Below are 17938 nucleotides of genomic sequence, written 5' to 3'. Positions count from 1 at the left end.
GTAATAAGTAGTTCTGACGTAGTTATATAGGTACCGAAACTTTGAACTGAATCCTGAGTACACAATTAGTCTCCAAACTTGAGGTCCTCCGCGAGGCATTATAATTATAAAGCATTCGTATAAATGTAAAATCGCAAACTTTGGAAGGCTATAACTTCAAGAATAAGTAAGAACGACAAATTCCGATTGCAGTCCATGGACGCAACTAGGGGGGGGCATGGGAGTGCTTAGCACTCCCAAAATCAAAATTAGCACTTCCAAATTTTCTGTACCGATTTTTTACATTATCGGTGACAGTAACACTTCTGGTTTTAAAACAAGGGGGGGGGGGTTCTCGTATTGTGCTTTAGATTTTAGCACTCCCATAAATTGTACCCTAGTTGCGCCCATGGATTGCACCATTGTTCTAAACTCTTTGAGCTACATGAGTTTCGATAAAAAAAAAATCAAATTGGCGAGGGAGAATTAAACTGCATTTATACTAAACAATTCAGCACTGTGAGTCTGTGATTAACTAAATCTCTATAAATAAATATCACATTATATTGCAGATACCAGCATAGGCGTGCACCGGGTGCACACAAGACGAGTTGGTCATAGTTTTGCCTAGTGTCTAGGCATGCCCTGTGATTTTTCATGGCCGAAGCACCCTATGCCTCAATCATATTACCCATATGAGTTATAAATATATATCTAAATTACCAAATCAGAGGCGTGCCCAGGATCAAAATGTAGGATAGGCCCGTTTATAATTATTTTAGTTTATATAATAATATGTACACAGTAGTATACAATACACATTATTTTTTATTTTTTGAAACTTTATAGTATAAACTAACTAAATTTTACGACGTGGAAAATTGATAATCGGGTGAATAGGTTGTTATTTAAGCTAATAGGTATCAAGCACATTTAAGCTAGAAGAGGAAATAGAAGACTCGTTAGAAGTTGAGGTAAAATTTAATTTTAACATTTTCGTTTGTGGTTGATCTATTGTACTATCATCATCGTTTAATGTGCTGCTGGATATCGGAATAGGTTTAAAAAACTGGCTAATCATATTTTTATTTTTATTTAATTATTAGTCAAGTTATAACCAATAAAAAATAAAAAAAGTACTTAGGTTATTCTAATAGTGTACATAAACAAAAACAGACAAAACGATTTCCTCGATCAGCTCGGTTACACACAAGTCACTATAATACGTCTACAGTTCTACACAGTACACACTGTAATAAACTAATAAATTATTCATACCAAAAAATAACATAATATTTTATAAACCATATTATTCATTATCTTAACCAAATATCCTAACCAAATTCAGTTTTAGATAATATTTTAAAAGCTAGTTTGAAAAAAATTAAATGATCCGTGCCATGTGCACTCGGTAGTTTAATGTTGGGCGTAAATGCGGCATAGCACTGCTTCAAAACGTGTACACATGATTTATAACATAATAAATAAAAAAAAATTTAAAATAAATAAATTTAGATGTATAGTATTGTTACCACTGGGTATCCTAGCTACCTTATCATACGACTCTGTCATTAACTTTTATCTGTCACTTATTAAACTTACTCAATACTCATTGTACAAATTAATATGTATAGATTGTAATTTATTTCAATAAAATAAAAAAATAAATAAAAAGATGTGTTGTATTTATAAAATTGAAGACTAGAGAGCCGGTTACAATAATATATGGACACTGCCTGTTTTTAGAGTATGCGCACGTCTATGGGTTAGTGCAAATAGAATCCTATCCTATTCTAGGCAAATGTTTACGACTATATTGTATGTATGTGATTACTGGTTAATCGTTATGATGTGTATCCACTATCAAATAAAAATATTAAAGGAATACCAAAATTAATTATTGTTATTACCTACCATTATGTTTTATAAAACATTTTTTTATTTCAAAAATTCAAAATAAAACTAAATTTAGATAGGTATTTGAAAAAAATGCATCCTCAAGTTCAACATAAACCGCAAGTTGTAGTTGGTATTTTGCGATACAATAACAAAAATATCAAAATACAAAAACTACCCATTTAAATGTGAATTTATTTTATGACCGTATATATGTATACACTGAGCAAAGTGTTTATTGAGTTTATTCTATTTGTCGCTACAAATGATTAACATGTACTTATATTGTAAGTTTTAATTTTTATTTTAACATGACGTATTTATAAATCGAGCCACCTTGATCTATGTACTATGTCTTCCTAGAGACCACAACTCTGCATCATTCTACTGGACGTTACATAATATTATGTCATCGAGTGATACATAATAATATCGAGTGATACATAATAGTCATACATAATATTATGTCATCTAATCTATTCTGTGGTGTTAGTCCATGGTCGTCAATTTCTAAGATAATATATTATTATCAAATAAAAATATAAATTGGCGGGATATTACTCATGATACTATAACAATATTCATGAGTTCGTGACAAAATGTAAGAATAATGAATATGTATATTTTATTAACTTTTTATGTCTTATGATAATATTATTAATTACAATTTAAATCACCATAGTAAATAGTTTCTATACTTACTATATACCTAGTTGTAAATTAATTGTAATAAGCATATTTTAGTGTTATACGTTTACTATACGTTAATATTATCTAGGTACTAATATTTTACTATTCGAGTGGAGGAGTGAATTACAGAATTAATATCTTTGGAGTGAACTTACCCAGGTAATATCAAATTATAAAGTAAGAATCTCGTCGGTTTTTAATGTTTTAATTTTTATGCACAAATTTAATGTCTATAGTTCTTCTGGCACAGGCTACTGCCTAGAATATATTATAATATTATGTAATATTAACATAGTCACAACCACAGTTGTTAATATAATGCATCTATGATAATTACAATCCCAGGCCAGTAATTAACACTGTATAATCATGTGGATGTTATTTCATTTTTCATAAGACATTTAATTCAATAATTATTTATCACCAGTATACCTCAAGGAACTATCCTCTCCCCCTTACTCTTTAACATATATGTTTCTGATCAGCCCACATCTCCAAATACCTCAATTACCAACTATGCAGATGATAAAGTAATTTTTCGATTCATAACGACCCAGTTATGAGTTAAGCCTACTAATTTACAGTCTCATTTTAAAATCTACAATCTTAATGGTATAAAAAATGGTGTGTAAAAGTAAATCACAGCAAATCGGTTCATGCAACTTTTACCCTAAGACACGGTCAAATGTTTCAATTAATAACATACCTATCCCAACCCTCAATGGTGTTAAATATTTAGGATTAAGTCTTGATCAAAAATTGACTTGAAACCAATACATAAAAGCTAAAATTGATCCTTAACGCTCAATCAAAATTGCTAAAAAAAACACTAATATCAAAAAATAAATTTACTTGCATATAAAACCAAAGTACTTGTATGCAAAACTCTTAAAACTTATATGGACAATGGCCAATTAGATTACAACTCTGGGGATCAGCTAAAAAATCAAATTTAATCAAAATTCAAGTTTTTCAACATATTACACTTGGAAAAGTTACTAATGCTCCAGTCTTTGCTCTAATTTAACTCTCTGCCAAGATCTAGATATTATACTTGTTATAGTTAAAGTGAAACTTGTTTACAAACTTTATTTTGACAGACTAGAAAATCGCCTAACCCACTAATAAAAGAGCTACATGCTTCTCGGTGTAGGTGAGTTGATTCCCGAGACCTATTTTATGTATTAGTCGATTCCCGGGTCATTATTAAGTATGTACGAGTTGATTCCCGGGTCATTAAGAGGGACGTACAAGTTGATTCCCTATTGTTGTATATTAATTATCAATAGATTGCACAATTAAAGAGTTTATAACCGAAAAGAGTTTGACCGTCACACACAACTCGCTCTTGTCCACCGAGACCAGATTCTATTAGAATTGAAGAGTTTATGGACTATGTACTTGATAATTATATTTCCCCAGAAGCAAGTTTTCCACCAAGTATATGGGCTCAATTTTCAACTACTTTAAATAGAACTACAAACAGCTGACAGAGTTTTTATTCTAAACTCAACAGTTGTTTTTATAGTGGGCACCCAAATATTTACGTATTTATAAATGAGCTGTTAGATGTACAATCAGAAACATACATAAAATGCAGGAGTAATGGAACTAAGAAATCTAAAAAACACCAAGAAAAACAAATTTTTTTAAGAGAAGTGATGTCACGGTATACTGGTAATCACATTACCAGATACCAATTTATAAAAACAGTGAGTTACAAATTTTTACCAAATTATTAAAATTATTTATATTTTTTTTACCTATAATTTCTAAATTTTTTTAATAAATAATAAATATAATACAATTAATAAATAATTAATAGATAAAAATTGAATAATTTTCAAAATATGAAAAAACTAAATTTTTATTTAAAAATATTTTACTAAATATTAAATAAAACACATAATGATCCGGGAATCAACTCGTACATACTTCCTGATGACCCGGGAATCAATTTGTACATACCTCTTAATGACCCGGGAATCAACTAAACGGTATTGGTGCAGGTAAACAGGTACCCGGGAATCAACTAGTATGCGGCTATACTTCTCACTCCCTGGAAACCCACAACGTAGACTTAAAAGAAAATGGTATTGTGACCATTTAATTTAAATATTCCTCTGTAATACCCTAAACAAAACCAAGCTAAGTGCCACTAATGGATAGCTTCTTATTCAATAAACCCATGTTCTAACCCTTATCCTATATGCTTATTGTATAAAATTGTTTAGATTGTGTATTGCATTAGTGAAAAGAAAAAACTATTATTTATCAAAATAGTTATGTGAATTTGATCTTAAAAAAAAATCCAATGTTAAAATCTACAATGACAATAATAACGATGAAAATTATATTGATTTAAATTTTAAGATATGACCTACTTTATGGTCTATTCAATACCATCTACTTCAATAGGTTAAACTTGTTATCTGTTTCTCCACCAACAGTGCTTGTCCGTATAATAATTCATTGGTTCCTAGTTAAGACTATTGCTAATTGCTAGTATGGTACACAAAACATTATGCACAATACTTATACATAATAAATTTATTATAATATTATTTTGAGATTTTTTTCTGTCGAAATCATATGATATCCACAGTACTTTTAATGTAAAAAAAGCTGCCGTTGTATATGAGGTAACTGGCCTATACTGCTGCATCCAAAACCTTGTTCTGGGCCCGAAAACTTTGAAAACATAACCACGTCACACAACATCTGTACACATTGAGTTCCAAATTTAATATTTCACTTTCGATTTTACTTACGTTTGATTGATTTAATAGTTTACATGGCAGAACAATGTTTTCAAATTGATATAAATGAGGTATTAATTTTATATTGTACCAAAATAAGTTTATCATTATAAAAAAATATTTAAAAGATCTTAAACTTAATCACATTACATACAAATTGTATTTGTTATGTTATAAATTATAATAGTGTTGTGTTTAACTTGCACCAACACTAGTTACGCCTTTGAGATGGCTTCTTAAATTGTATCTACTTTTAGTTTTTGTTGAATCTTTATGTAAACATTATTATTTGACAACCAATTTATTAATATTGACTTTTTACAACTGATAACCAATATTTCAATAATTTATAGTATGATAAATACCAAATAATTGTAAAAGTATATTATGTACACAATACTTTAAAATTAATTTTAAAATACCATTAAAAGTTAAATTTTTTTTTTATCTTTTAGAATGCCTAAACCTAAGAAAGAAACTGTGAAAGATAAAAAACCATGTACATCAAAAAAGACTGCTTCTAAAAAACTTAAAAAACCTCCTTTTAAATTTAATATACATGAAATTGTTAAAAAGAGGCGATTAGAAGGAAAGCTTTTGGAACAAACTGCTAAACTCAGAACTAACCTTGAGGAAGAGATTGAAGTTATTGATGAATTGTATCAAGAAAAACTTCATCCAACTACTGATTTTGAAGAAAATGACAAACTTCCTCTTGTTTCTACACATTTTGATCCTGTCAGCTTCTCTAATTATAATATACCCTTTAAAAACAACTCAGATTCTGATTTAACAAAATTGTGTATACAACGCTTACACATTATGTCAATTGAAAGAAATGAACTTGAAGCCAACATTCATTTTAACCATTTGATGAGAGCAAATTGGTCACCAGTATTTGATGTATGTTTCAAAAACAATAAATTCTATACAATTTGTCTATTTGATAAATAATTACAACTGTAATTTTTTGCTTAAAGATAATTATTATTAAAGAGTGATAAATGTTTTTCAGAATGTCCAAAATATTTTATGCAAATGGCGAGCTGATTTGGATACTCTAACTAATGGTCGATCAATTGAGTATCAAGTAAAAGATTATAATAACATAGAACGGCACAATTTTGAATTAATAATAAATTTCATATCTCATTGTGTATTGAAAAACAATAAGAAATTTAGTGTTGAAGAACTACTAATAATAGCCAAGCATACTGTTACAATATACTTTCACCTTTGTAGACAAATGATAAATGTGTTAAAACGATTATTTAGTGCTTGTATCAAAACGGCATTAGAAGAAACCAATAGTCTCGCTATTATGAAATTTGCTCAAGAATTGTATTCAGAATACAATAAAAACGATTTATTGAATATGACGGTTGATTTATTTCTGCCTTTGGAAGGGAAAATAATGGAAAAAATATATTCCTATTTAACACATAAACTATACAAATCTCTTCTAGGAAAGACTGACAATGAGAATACATTACCATCCAGCATCAGAGAATGGTAAGTATTACTTGATTATTTTTAGATTTTAGCTAAACGATTAACTATAGAATTTTTAAATCCTCCAACCATGCATTTAATATCTTTTAAAAACATGTTTGTATATTATTATGCATTTTAACAAACAACTTTGCTGCTATTAAATTAATTGTCAATCGAAATAATACTTTTTATTTTTATTTATTTTTTAAACCACTAGTATATAACTAACATAACTCCGCAATTACAATATAATAAAAAAAAATATAGACAATCTATTGTTTTTACTTAATGGTGTACATAATGTACTTAGGAAGAGGCACCCAGTATAGATCAAATTTATAAAATACATTTTTGTATCAAATATGAGTAAAAAAGTATTGAAGTTTCATTGTATTTTCTTTTTTTATTCTAATGATTGGTATAAAATGTATCATAAGGTAGTTTCAATGCTTGAGTATTAATCTTAAATACAATTTTGTTTAGGTTCGTACAAGATTTGGTAGATAAGAATTATTTCAAAAAAAGTCCAAAGAAAGTATTGTTTAGTGTTGTTCAATTGTTGGAACATGTTGTATTTATATTTGATTTATACAAAGAAGAAGAAAAACTACAAGACATGTATAACTTTCTGAATGCTGCAATCAAACCAAGTGGATTGTCAGATTCTATGAAACTCATTAATATATTAGACCAATGGAGGTTGCGGTTATTCCGTTTTTATGTCAACCGCCAAGCTGATTGTAAGCTTGTAAACAATTACACTACTAATGAATAAGTATTAATTTATAAGCAAATCTTAAGTATTATCCATTTTATAGTTTATTTTCTGTATACAAAATGCATGTTATTATTACACAGGTAAGTGAATTAATTTATGAAAACAATGTTATCTTGATTAAAAATTTTATTTGTATTATTATAATTTATATTGATTTATATAATAACTAGTATAAGATAACGGCAAAATTAAAAACAAATAAACTAAAAAAAAAATTATCTTCATTTATCTAATTAACTTTTATACAGGTATGGAATAATTTGTCGGAGTTTATGTTTTGTTGTAACATTGATTAGAAAATGTCCAAAACATTAGAGCGATTTGGTGTTTATTAACCTGTAATATGTAAAACGCTCACGGGTGCTAAAAAGGAATCTTGCTTTAAAAGGATTTCATGCCTGTGATTCGCTTGTGTCTCTGTCTTACAACATTCAACATGGCAAATTTTGCCTTCACAATAATACATTTTTCTCCATACTATTGTAAATTGACCTATGATAAAATTAAAAAATATGATTATTGTTTGGGGTATCTCGGAGGATTTCATTGATATTTTTATTAAGAATAATCTCTTAATAACTGTAAATTTTCGTTCATTTTAAAATGAACATAACTTGCTTAAAAACAACATTAATATCAATAAAATCATCCAAAATGCCGTAGATCAGGGGTCTCCAACCTACGGCCCGCGGGCCGGTTCTGGCCCGCCAAGCATTTTGCACCGGCCCGCCAAGCTAATATATCATTTTTCATTATTTTTAATTTATTTTTTATTGAATTGATTAATAAAATAAAATGAATTTATAATATTTTCTTTTGGTAGGTATTATTCATAACAACGTATAATAGTTATACATATACACTAATACTAACTAATAATAGATAAACTCGTCAATCACACATTTTTTTTGTTTTAGACAACACATTTCTAAAAATGTTGGCCCGCGATGCCAAAGCGTATATCAAATTTGACCCGCCGTAAAAAAAGGTTGGAGACCCCTGCCGTAGATAATAATCTCACCTTTAAATTTAACCATAAATCAATTTACTCTTATTTCCAAGTTAACAGAGTTAAAAATGGGTCATTGTTCATGTAAAGGTTATTATGTTGTTAATTTGTAAGACATTTAGGTGTGCATTCTCTTAGGATAAAATTAGAATTATTATTAAAATTAAATATTATATTGTTTATTTTAAACTAGCCAATTTTATAAATTAATAATGACGGCATTGAGGACATTTATTATTGTAAGCAAAAAATTGTTTTTAAAAATATAAATAATATTTGACATAATTTGTTCCCTCATAAATATTGAATGTCTTAATGTTCATGATTATGTAGAATCCTAATAAAAAGCTCTCTTCATAAAACAATGCATATATTTTTCTTTTATAAGCAATAAAAAAGTTATTAGATCAAGGGGTACGTGAACATTTCCTATGTGCAGGTTGCACATTGATATAAAAAGACCAGATCAGCAAAAGTTCTAAAACCTATAAGTTGCATTTAAATATGCTGTAGATTTTTAGCAAAACGATGAATGTGTTGATTTTACATTGATGTATTATCTTTTTATTTTTGTACCTTAAGAGCTTAGACATTTTCCTAGTAAAATGCTGCTATCATTTACATAGGTTCAGCTAACAAATTGTAGCTAGTTTTAGCTTGTTGCATAACATCTATTGACTATTTGAATAATTTATCTTCGCTTCTTTTCTATGATAACTTCTTGTTTGATGTTAATCTAAATATATTAAAAATTACAACAATCAATTAATAATATTTAAGTATAATATTTTTGTATAAAAAATTTACAACTCAAATTAATTTAACATCATAGACCTCGATTTTACAATATTTGTTGGCACCATGTATGATATTTTGTGACTTCACATTACACTGTATTTTGTAATATTCTCTATAGATTTCTTATTATTATTTATCAAATTAACATTGTAAAAGGTAGAAGAGTTACAAATATTCCACGGAGTATCAGTTGTGTATTTCAGTTATTAACCATCATAATTGTTCAATCACTATTGAACAAAATACAATTTATTTTTCTGAAAGTTCTTCTGTGATGGTCCTGTGGCCAACTCTCGAGGAAACATTCTAGTATATTTTGTAATTTGTCCAATCTCCATGTATTTCCAATTTCTTATTCAATAGTTATCACATTTGGCATATTTATAATAAATAGTAATAGTAATAATATAAATATGATATTTTATAACAAAGAAAAAAAGTTAACTCATAGATATGAGATGATAATAATAACTTAATTTAAAACATAATAAATGCAAATAATTTAATTTATTTTTATTATTTTATTTTACTTTTTTATCCTTATAAACAGCAAAATATAAGGGTATGTTTTAAACAAGTCATTAAGAACTTTTAAAACTTAAGATTACACAAATTTAACTATTTATAGTCTTTTTATTTAAAAAAAACTGAAGGAGACTGAATGTCATTCAGTCACTCGATGAATCAGAATCTCTACGCTTTTTCTTTGATACTGCGAATACAAGACAATATTAAATATATTATATTCATATTTAATTGACATTTTAATCTACTTACAGTCATTTACAACTCTTCTGTTATTGCTTGACTTCACATTTTTTTGTTTTGGTATAGCGCCACTAGATGGGTTTTGGTATGCAGGAGAACTGTTAATTGCAGAAGCTAACTCTGAATGATTTAATCTTGAACTTTTGAAAAAGCAAATTGAATAAGTCAATTATTTTAATCAATTAGATAAATATTTTTTATTAATATGCTAAATTTTAAGCTATGTCATTAATCAGTATTAATACAAATATTAACGATTAGTAATTTGTTAAATTTGAAAATCAGCTATTATATTTAAATAATTTTCATATCATATAACATAAAAATTTATAATGTTTACCTAATTATCATTATCATTTAAATATTATGATTCAATTTATAAAAATCTTCAACTTTATTTACAATTTAACCAAACATTTAAATTAATGCACAAAAGTATTGTTCAAACAAAGTTAGTTAATAATTTTTTTAATTTAATAAAAATAATTATATCATACCTCCTAATAGACAGATTATTGATATAAATGAGTCATTTTTTAAAGTTCATTGAGATTATTTTTTATATTCAATTATAAAGTTTTAGAAACAATTATTTTAAGATTAGATAATAATAGCTTACTTCGATATGAACTGCAAATAGTTGTTACGAGCAGAGTTGTTTACATAACGATTATCCATTGGTATGTTTGGCCTACTTGGATTTTGTCTATTTAGTTTGACCCGTGGTAGTATCTGTTTTATTTGTGGATCATATGTTGATGCAGAAGATTGAGCATTAGCTTCAGGGTTCCTCAATATTAAGGTTCTACTAGTGAGATTAGCTGGAGCTGAAATAGAGTTAAAATTAAGAACTCGAGATACTATAAATGCAAATATGTATACATGATAAAATTTTCAAATATTAATAAAGTCTAAAATCTAACCATGAATCGATATTTAAATAGTAGAAAAAATGGAACTATACATTCAGAAAAGAAAAACTCCAATGATTGTCTTTAAGACTTATTTTATTGAACTATTCAAATTCCAATAACTAATTACTAATCTAAAGATAAATCCTATATGATTAGGGTTATTGAGATTAAACTATATCAGATAATATCAATGAGGTTTAATAATATATTACCAGTTGTTGTTTTGAATAGATTACGCTGAGTTTCAAGTAAGTTTACCGATTTTGGGAACTTAGTATTCATAATAGGTTGCGGATACACATCTTTATCAAAATTATTTATCACAGATAAATCCAAATGTAGTTTTTCACATCTCAACTAGAAAAATCATTGTATTAATATAAAAATCTGAAATGGAACTTATTGAGCAAATTACATTATTGGATTAAATATGTTATATTAATATAATATAATGTATAAGTTAATATTGGATTACCCCAATCTCTCATTAAAATATTAAAATGGCAAAACAATAATTACTTGATGGTTTAAAAACTTCTTAATGGATATCAATTTTTCGCAGAATTCACAAGGCAATTTTTCAACATTGATTTTGTCACTATCATCTTCAGAACTTAAACTCAATGTATTTAAATTGAGCTCACTTTCGCCACTGCTGCTGGATGTATCTAAGTCATGAGGTGGTGTTGGGTACATATCTTTCTCACCATTGGTATTTTTATTATTTGTTTGCAAAACATTATGAAATGTTGCTAAATCTGGACGGCATCCAGTCTACAAAATATCAGTTGAAAAATAATAACACTTACCAGGTAAATAATGTTATAATGTAACTTACTTCATGCAAAACAAGATTTTCAGAGTCAATCATTTCTAAGCAAAACTCGCATGGTAGTTTTACACTATCAAGTGTATCGTTATAATGGTTGTATTCATTTGTTAAATGGTTATTGATATTTGCAGAATGGTTATTAGGAATTGAATAAGCACCAAGTATAGGAAATTCATCATCATCATCATCATCATCAAGATCTAATAAAACAAATTGGTTTGAATTCTAATAATTCAAATGAATAATTAAAAAATATAGCATAGGATAAAACTAATGCATCGGATCATAATATATTAAAATGTATACATTTTATTCATAAACAAACCAAATCACTACATATGGAAACAACAAAAATATAATAAAGTATTAACCACTAAAAATAAATAATGCCAATTGGAAAAAAAGAAACCCTTATTAAAAGAATTATCAAACTTTAGGTAACCATTAAATAAAATTAAAAATATGAATTCTTAAAAAATATACAAAGATGATATGCTAGAAGAAACAATCTTTATATATTTTGTAAATCAAATACTTGGAAAAAATATTCATCAAAAGATTTATTACTTTAATTATTAATTTTTTTTTTAAATTATTACTGAAAAATTAAACGAATTATTACCACTTGGAGTGTCTACTATCGGCATATTCTTTTTTGGATCTTTGTGCGTGGTATCATTACTGCTATGAGTATTAATTTGAGGTTGATCATTGTTGCGTTTGACAGATGGCATTACCCTGTGATTGGTTATGGTTGATTCATTTAGTCTTAATGTGGGCATACTAGTAGTTCTTGTAGGTCTTGCAGTTACTGCAATGTTTGGCACTTTTTTTATTAATGGTGGATATGCTGCCAAACTGCTTGGACTGTCATCTACTACTGGTTGAGCATCTACAGTCAAATTTATAGTAAATACAAAATGCAAATATCTAATAAAACACAATGTTTCCTTTTACCATTAATAAATTCTTTGCGTTCATGAGTTTCCTGGTGTACAGCCAAAAACTTAAGCATGATAAATTGTCCACAACTTTTACAACGTTCTGTACGACTACTGCACATATCTGTATGTGCAGGTAACAAGCAAGCTTCTACATCAAGCTCACAATAGTTACAAGTTTTCATACGGTGACGACAATCATTTAACTAAATAATGTAGCCTATATTATTAATAACAGAATTTTAATAACGTTAAAAGAACATACTTTGTGAGATTCTAAATCTTTTGCTTCAAATTTATCAGAACAGGCATCGCATGAAATAATCGAGTGCATGGTTTTTTGATGCTCTTCATAATCTGAAGTTAGGAACGGTTCGTCACATTTCATGCAAAGCTTCAGGTTACGGTGACAGTAAGCAGTGTGCATTACATGGTTAATGAGTGGAATATTTCTTCGACTAAAACAATAATAATATATTTTGTGAATATAAAATATTTAATGATTTAGTTATTAGGAGTGATACTAATGAACATTAGATTCAGTGGCATAGTAACATAAGGTCTAAGTGTTGCTCAGGTAACACTTTAAGTATGACTAGTATGAGTGTGTGAGTATTGACAGAAGAGAAATAGGACATTTAATAGGTAGGTATAACAATATTGTGAGGAGTAGGTTACCAACAATTATTTAAGCAATTCAGATTGATAATGTATACATAGTTGAATATATATTTATTTATATGTGTACATTTTATGAATGAATGTATTGTTGAAACAATAAAAAACCTGAAATAATCATTAATAATTTATAATGGAAACAAAAATATTAATAAGATACTTTTATTCAAGCATTTATTGTAGGTACTTATCCATATAGAAAATATTTTTTTTTAATTCATCCTGTTAAATCAAATATATAGAAAACCCTTTTAATGATAAATAGGCACAATTAATAACATATCAATATTCAATACTCTTGTCTGTGGTCGGGCACTAATTAGTAAGTACGCATGACCATAAAATATAATATAGTTTCCCGATTTATTTCTAAATGCACCAGAAAAATCTAGCTCTATACAGTTTGCTCAATAAAATATTAATATATTCTATCAGTTATATTTTCTCTAGAACAAATTTGTGAGATTTTATATGACATGTAAGGAAAATACTGATTTTTAGCATAGATACCTACAAACTATAGATCATTGATGAACATAGATGATTGGTGGGAAATAAACAAAACTAATACTATTGAGTATAGATAGTATCTATACTATATACTATCAATACTCAATGCTAATACAAAAGAATGTTTAAAAATCTATTGCACAAAAAAACTACAATAAAGGAGTAATTTTATTCAACATATGGTTCAAAATTACATTACTTAAAAAAATAAATATAGATACTAGATGTAATAAATCATAATTAGATAAGTGTATATGGAAATATCCATGATTAACTGTAAGAAACTCGTATATTTTCCGGAATGATAGGTAGGTTAGGTACCTAAATAATTTTTACAACAAAAACGGGCTGATAACTAAATATTTTAATTTTTGCTATTTACCTACCTATCTAAATTTTGTTATAATAAAAATAATAAATACATTTTGGTTCACAAATTTTGTATAAAAACAGTTAGCAACATAATGAAACAACAGTTTCTATTTATTGTTACATCAAACAATATAAATTCAATTATCATTTTGTTTTAAATCAAAATATAAATTATTATTTACTTTGTAATGGTTTCTATCAAATTACTATGCAAATTTAATGTTTTCAAATTTAATACAATATAATCTTAAATTCTTGAGAGGAATTAAAATGAAAAAAACATATTGTTTAATCTAAGTAAATATTAAGAGGTGTAATTGCACAATCATACAATACTACAATATTATAAGTTATAACATTGATATAGAATGGATCATCTAGAAAAACACTCATTTGCAGTACTTGAGTACTTGCAATGTTTAATGAATAAGATAATAGTAATAGTACATAATATTCAGTAATTTTCATGTGTTATTATGATTTTAAATATTTTTAGTCATTTTATCACAAACATACATAATTTGGAGTATGTAAAAATGTACAATAAAAAATCAATCGTAAGTAAAGAATTATGATTAGTTTTTTTTCATATGGCGCTATGTCCAGGAGTAAGTACGAAAGTCTAGTTCAGAAGCCTAATTTGGTAGAATTTCTAGTCGGCACCCATAGGTTTATGCCATTCTGAGGTGGGGGATGGTTGCTTCTCTTTCTATATAGTCACGGTGACTGCCCAAAGAGAGATGCCGCCGCCCGTGACTGAGGATCAAACCTACGATAGTACGCCTTAGAACGCTTGTCCACTCCGTCCCCATTATGATTAGTAACTGAACATATCAAAAATTATTTTTTATATTATAGATATTAACAATGTCTTAATACAGCCAATTATTTTAAACTCTTCTACGCTTGTTTTTAAGAAACGTAATACATTGTTGTCAAATTTCTAGAGGGAAAAAAAATATAATAGGCCAGAGATATGGATACCGGTTAGGTTAGGTTTGACAAAGGGAGCAGTCAGAGAACTAGAATTCAATAGACTATAGAATTACTTTTAATTAAAGTGATAATGAATGTTCAAAGTTCAATCGTAATAGTCATAAAAATGAATGTTTGTATTGTATCTGTCAAGGATTCACCATTAATTAAGGGAATGTTATACCAGCATGTGCTGTCTCCGTCTAACAAGTGTGTAACATAGCAAATTTTATGATCATGCTTAACTTCGATAGTTTAAAATTAAGAGTGAATTGACTTCATATAAAATTAAAGGTAAGATTATCTAGGGCATCACATGGGCTTTTTAATTATATTTTAATTTAAAGCGAGTTATATGTATTTTAAAATTGTAAATTGTTAATATATCTTAAAATACTCATTACTCGCTTTAAAATTAAATTATAATTAAAAGCTCATGAGATGCTTTAGATAATAATCTTGCCTTTAATTTTTAAAAAAGGTTAATTCACTCAACATTTTAAACTAATAGATCTAAAAGTGATCTGCTGAACGTAAAATTTGTTATGTTACACACTTACGTCCTCTTTAAGAGTTGCCAATAAATTGGGAGCCATAAAAATATCATGAAGACTCGGAAGAGCCATGGAATGAAAAAGTTGAAATATTTCTGCAGTCTGTTCTAGATATCTACTCATATAATAATGGGAGACTCTCAATAATTCTAACCTTAGATTATTCAAAAATTTAGTCATAGTAGTGGCTTGTTTCCTTAAAAATAATACAATTCAAATAAAATTGCATATAAGTTGACTCAGTAATTCGTAGTAAAATTTTAGGAAAAACACAACAATTCAAAGCCTATTTACCAAAATGCTTTTCTTATTATCATATCATTAATGATTTTCCTTATAATTGAATATAAATTTAGCTTATGATTTCAGATAACTATTGAATTATTATTGTAAGTACTAATACTAAGCCTTCATTACCAAATATGGTGATCTATTTAAGTATCAAGAACCATACAGCAAAATGTAATAGTGCTATAGTGGCTAGTTACAATAGGTAATATTATTTTATTATTGTACTTCAGAATTTTGATACAATCCATTTAATTTATATTCTTACTAAGTTCTTAGTTAGTTTATATCAGTACATTTTACAAAATTTAATTCCACCTCATCTATTATTTTTAAGTATATGCTATGAAAAAAATGGCCCATATGACCAATTAAAATAAAAATAAAAACTAGGTATTCAGTGATAATATTCAATTGGATTATTGTTGGATTAATTTAAGCTCTTAAAACATCTATAATTTTGAATAAAATACTTATAATTAACTTAAATATTTGCATTTTGGATTAAAAGTCAGTGATATAGGTATCAATATCATAAATGAATAATAATAATTTCTAACTATCTACACTACATGGATACTAAGTACTGAAATTTTAAATAAATATGTTATGTATTATAGTCCACAACATTTGTAGACATAAAATTGATAATTTGTATAGAAAGGAAAAAACATGGAGATTGTAAATTAACTACCTAAGGAATACAGACATTTTTGTTTAGTTTCAATACGATTAGAAGTGAATACTGAAAAGAAGTATGGTATATCTGTACTATGCTAACAGAATGATTGTGCCAAGAATCATGATGCCGACTGTTAAAGTAGCATTCAAAATTGTAAGGCTATTAGACATATTAAGTCGAGTATTAAGTTAAGTTAAGACCAAGTTAAAATAAAACCAATTGATATTTATGGTGGAATTTCGGGTTTGATGCATTTTAACACACACACACAATAAAGCTAAAAATCAAAATGGTCGTTTAGACAATTATAATTATAATTTAATGAAACTTACCAATTGAAACAATATTTGGTATCTTCATCGTTTTCGTTTGGGTCCATTTTAAAATCGTCCTGGTACCGTTTTACCGGCCAATTCCGAAGTCGTGTTTTTATTTATGATAATATATAAATTTAATATGATTTTATTATTTCAGGGTAAGCTACGTACACAGGAACATCGTTTCACAACTCACATTATTCACACTTGGTTTAGTCACTTCAGAAGTTCAGACTTCAGACTTCAGAATTTAGAGTCCCACACAATATAATTCGTTTTTGATAAAGAACGGGTAGACATTGAGACATTGCAATTTGCAATAGATAAGAATAAATCGAAAACGCTACTATATAGGTTAGGCCGGTAGACGGTAATGTGAGCTCGTTGTTGGAATCTTGGAATGTTTTGAAAATATTTATTTTTTTCAACAAATGACAACAATTAATCCTAGTCAATCAAAGTCAAATTCTATTTAAATAGTATAATATATTAATATGCTGTCGTACCTAGACTGTCTATGATTTAGATATTTAGAAAAATAAGGTTGCCATTAATCACTAATCAATGTATTACAGATTCAAACGATTTTTTTATTATATTTTGTTATCGTAATTTAAAAATGTAAAATTGATGTTTCCATGAGATTTCCGTAGAGCGACGTACTGAAATAACGACTTGAAAATTATGAAATTCGGATAATATAT

General features: G+C 27.4%; 2 protein-coding genes across 4 annotated transcripts; one reads left to right on the top strand and one right to left on the bottom strand.

The window, feature by feature from the left end:
• Window positions 1-2199: 2199 nt before the first annotated feature.
• On the top strand, window positions 2200-7814 carry LOC107168745 (uncharacterized). Of its 3 annotated transcripts, none has more exons than XM_089226210.1 (5): window positions 2200-2476; window positions 2654-2742; window positions 5780-6227; window positions 6340-6836; window positions 7302-7814. In XM_089226210.1, the coding sequence occupies exons 3-5, from the start codon at window positions 5781-5783 to the stop codon at window positions 7591-7593; spliced, it is 1236 nt and encodes a 411-aa protein (XP_089082336.1). In that variant the 5' UTR covers window positions 2200-2476; window positions 2654-2742; window position 5780; the 3' UTR covers window positions 7594-7814. The 3 variants fall into 3 exon arrangements, with proteins under 3 accessions (XP_089082336.1, XP_015373740.1, XP_015373741.1); XM_015518254.2 differs by having other exon boundaries at window positions 2202-2476; window positions 2654-2724; XM_015518255.2 differs by lacking the exon at window positions 2200-2476 and having other exon boundaries at window positions 2483-2742.
• A 1556-nt stretch (window positions 7815-9370) lies between these two features.
• Window positions 9371-17751, bottom strand: LOC107168744 (TRAF-type zinc finger domain-containing protein 1-like). The gene is made up of 10 exons (XM_015518251.2): window positions 17250-17751; window positions 13124-13316; window positions 12875-13064; window positions 12540-12809; window positions 11924-12117; window positions 11605-11859; window positions 11298-11442; window positions 10791-10998; window positions 10181-10311; window positions 9371-10115 (listed from the first exon to the last, which is right to left on the bottom strand). The coding sequence occupies exons 1-10, from the start codon at window positions 17294-17296 to the stop codon at window positions 10072-10074; spliced, it is 1677 nt and encodes a 558-aa protein (XP_015373737.1). The 5' UTR covers window positions 17297-17751; the 3' UTR covers window positions 9371-10071.
• Window positions 17752-17938: the final 187 nt, after the last annotated feature.

This window comes from Diuraphis noxia, unplaced genomic scaffold (assembly GCF_037042655.1).
Source record: "Diuraphis noxia isolate RWA-SAM2 unplaced genomic scaffold, SU_Dnox_SAM2 contig0004, whole genome shotgun sequence".
In the NCBI taxonomy this organism is placed as follows: Eukaryota; Metazoa; Arthropoda; class Insecta; order Hemiptera; family Aphididae; genus Diuraphis; species Diuraphis noxia.
The sequence above is the reverse complement of the archived record's forward strand: the minus strand, read 5'-3'. Positions and strand labels throughout refer to the sequence as shown.

What these genes read in the sequence shown, in the direction of transcription:
- LOC107168745 (XM_089226210.1), top strand. Translation starts at nt 5,781, where the DNA reads ATGCCTAAACCTAAGAAAGAAACTGTGAAAGATAAAAAACCATGTACA. An exon ending in ATTGGTCACCAGTATTTGAT is followed by an intron (nt 6,228 to 6,339) that starts GTATGTTTCAAA and finishes AATGTTTTTCAG; the next exon opens with AATGTCCAAAATATTTTATG. An exon ending in CCATCCAGCATCAGAGAATG is followed by an intron (nt 6,837 to 7,301) that starts GTAAGTATTACT and finishes AATTTTGTTTAG; the next exon opens with GTTCGTACAAGATTTGGTAG.
- LOC107168744 (XM_015518251.2), bottom strand. Translation starts at nt 17,296, where the DNA reads ATGGACCCAAACGAAAACGATGAAGATACCAAATATTGTTTCAATTG. An exon ending in GATAGTAGACACTCCAAGTG is followed by an intron (nt 12,118 to 12,539) that starts GTAATAATTCGT and finishes TTGTTTTATTAG; the next exon opens with ATCTTGATGATGATGATGAT. An exon ending in TCTATTCAAAACAACAACTG is followed by an intron (nt 10,999 to 11,297) that starts GTAATATATTAT and finishes ACTCTATTTCAG; the next exon opens with CTCCAGCTAATCTCACTAGT.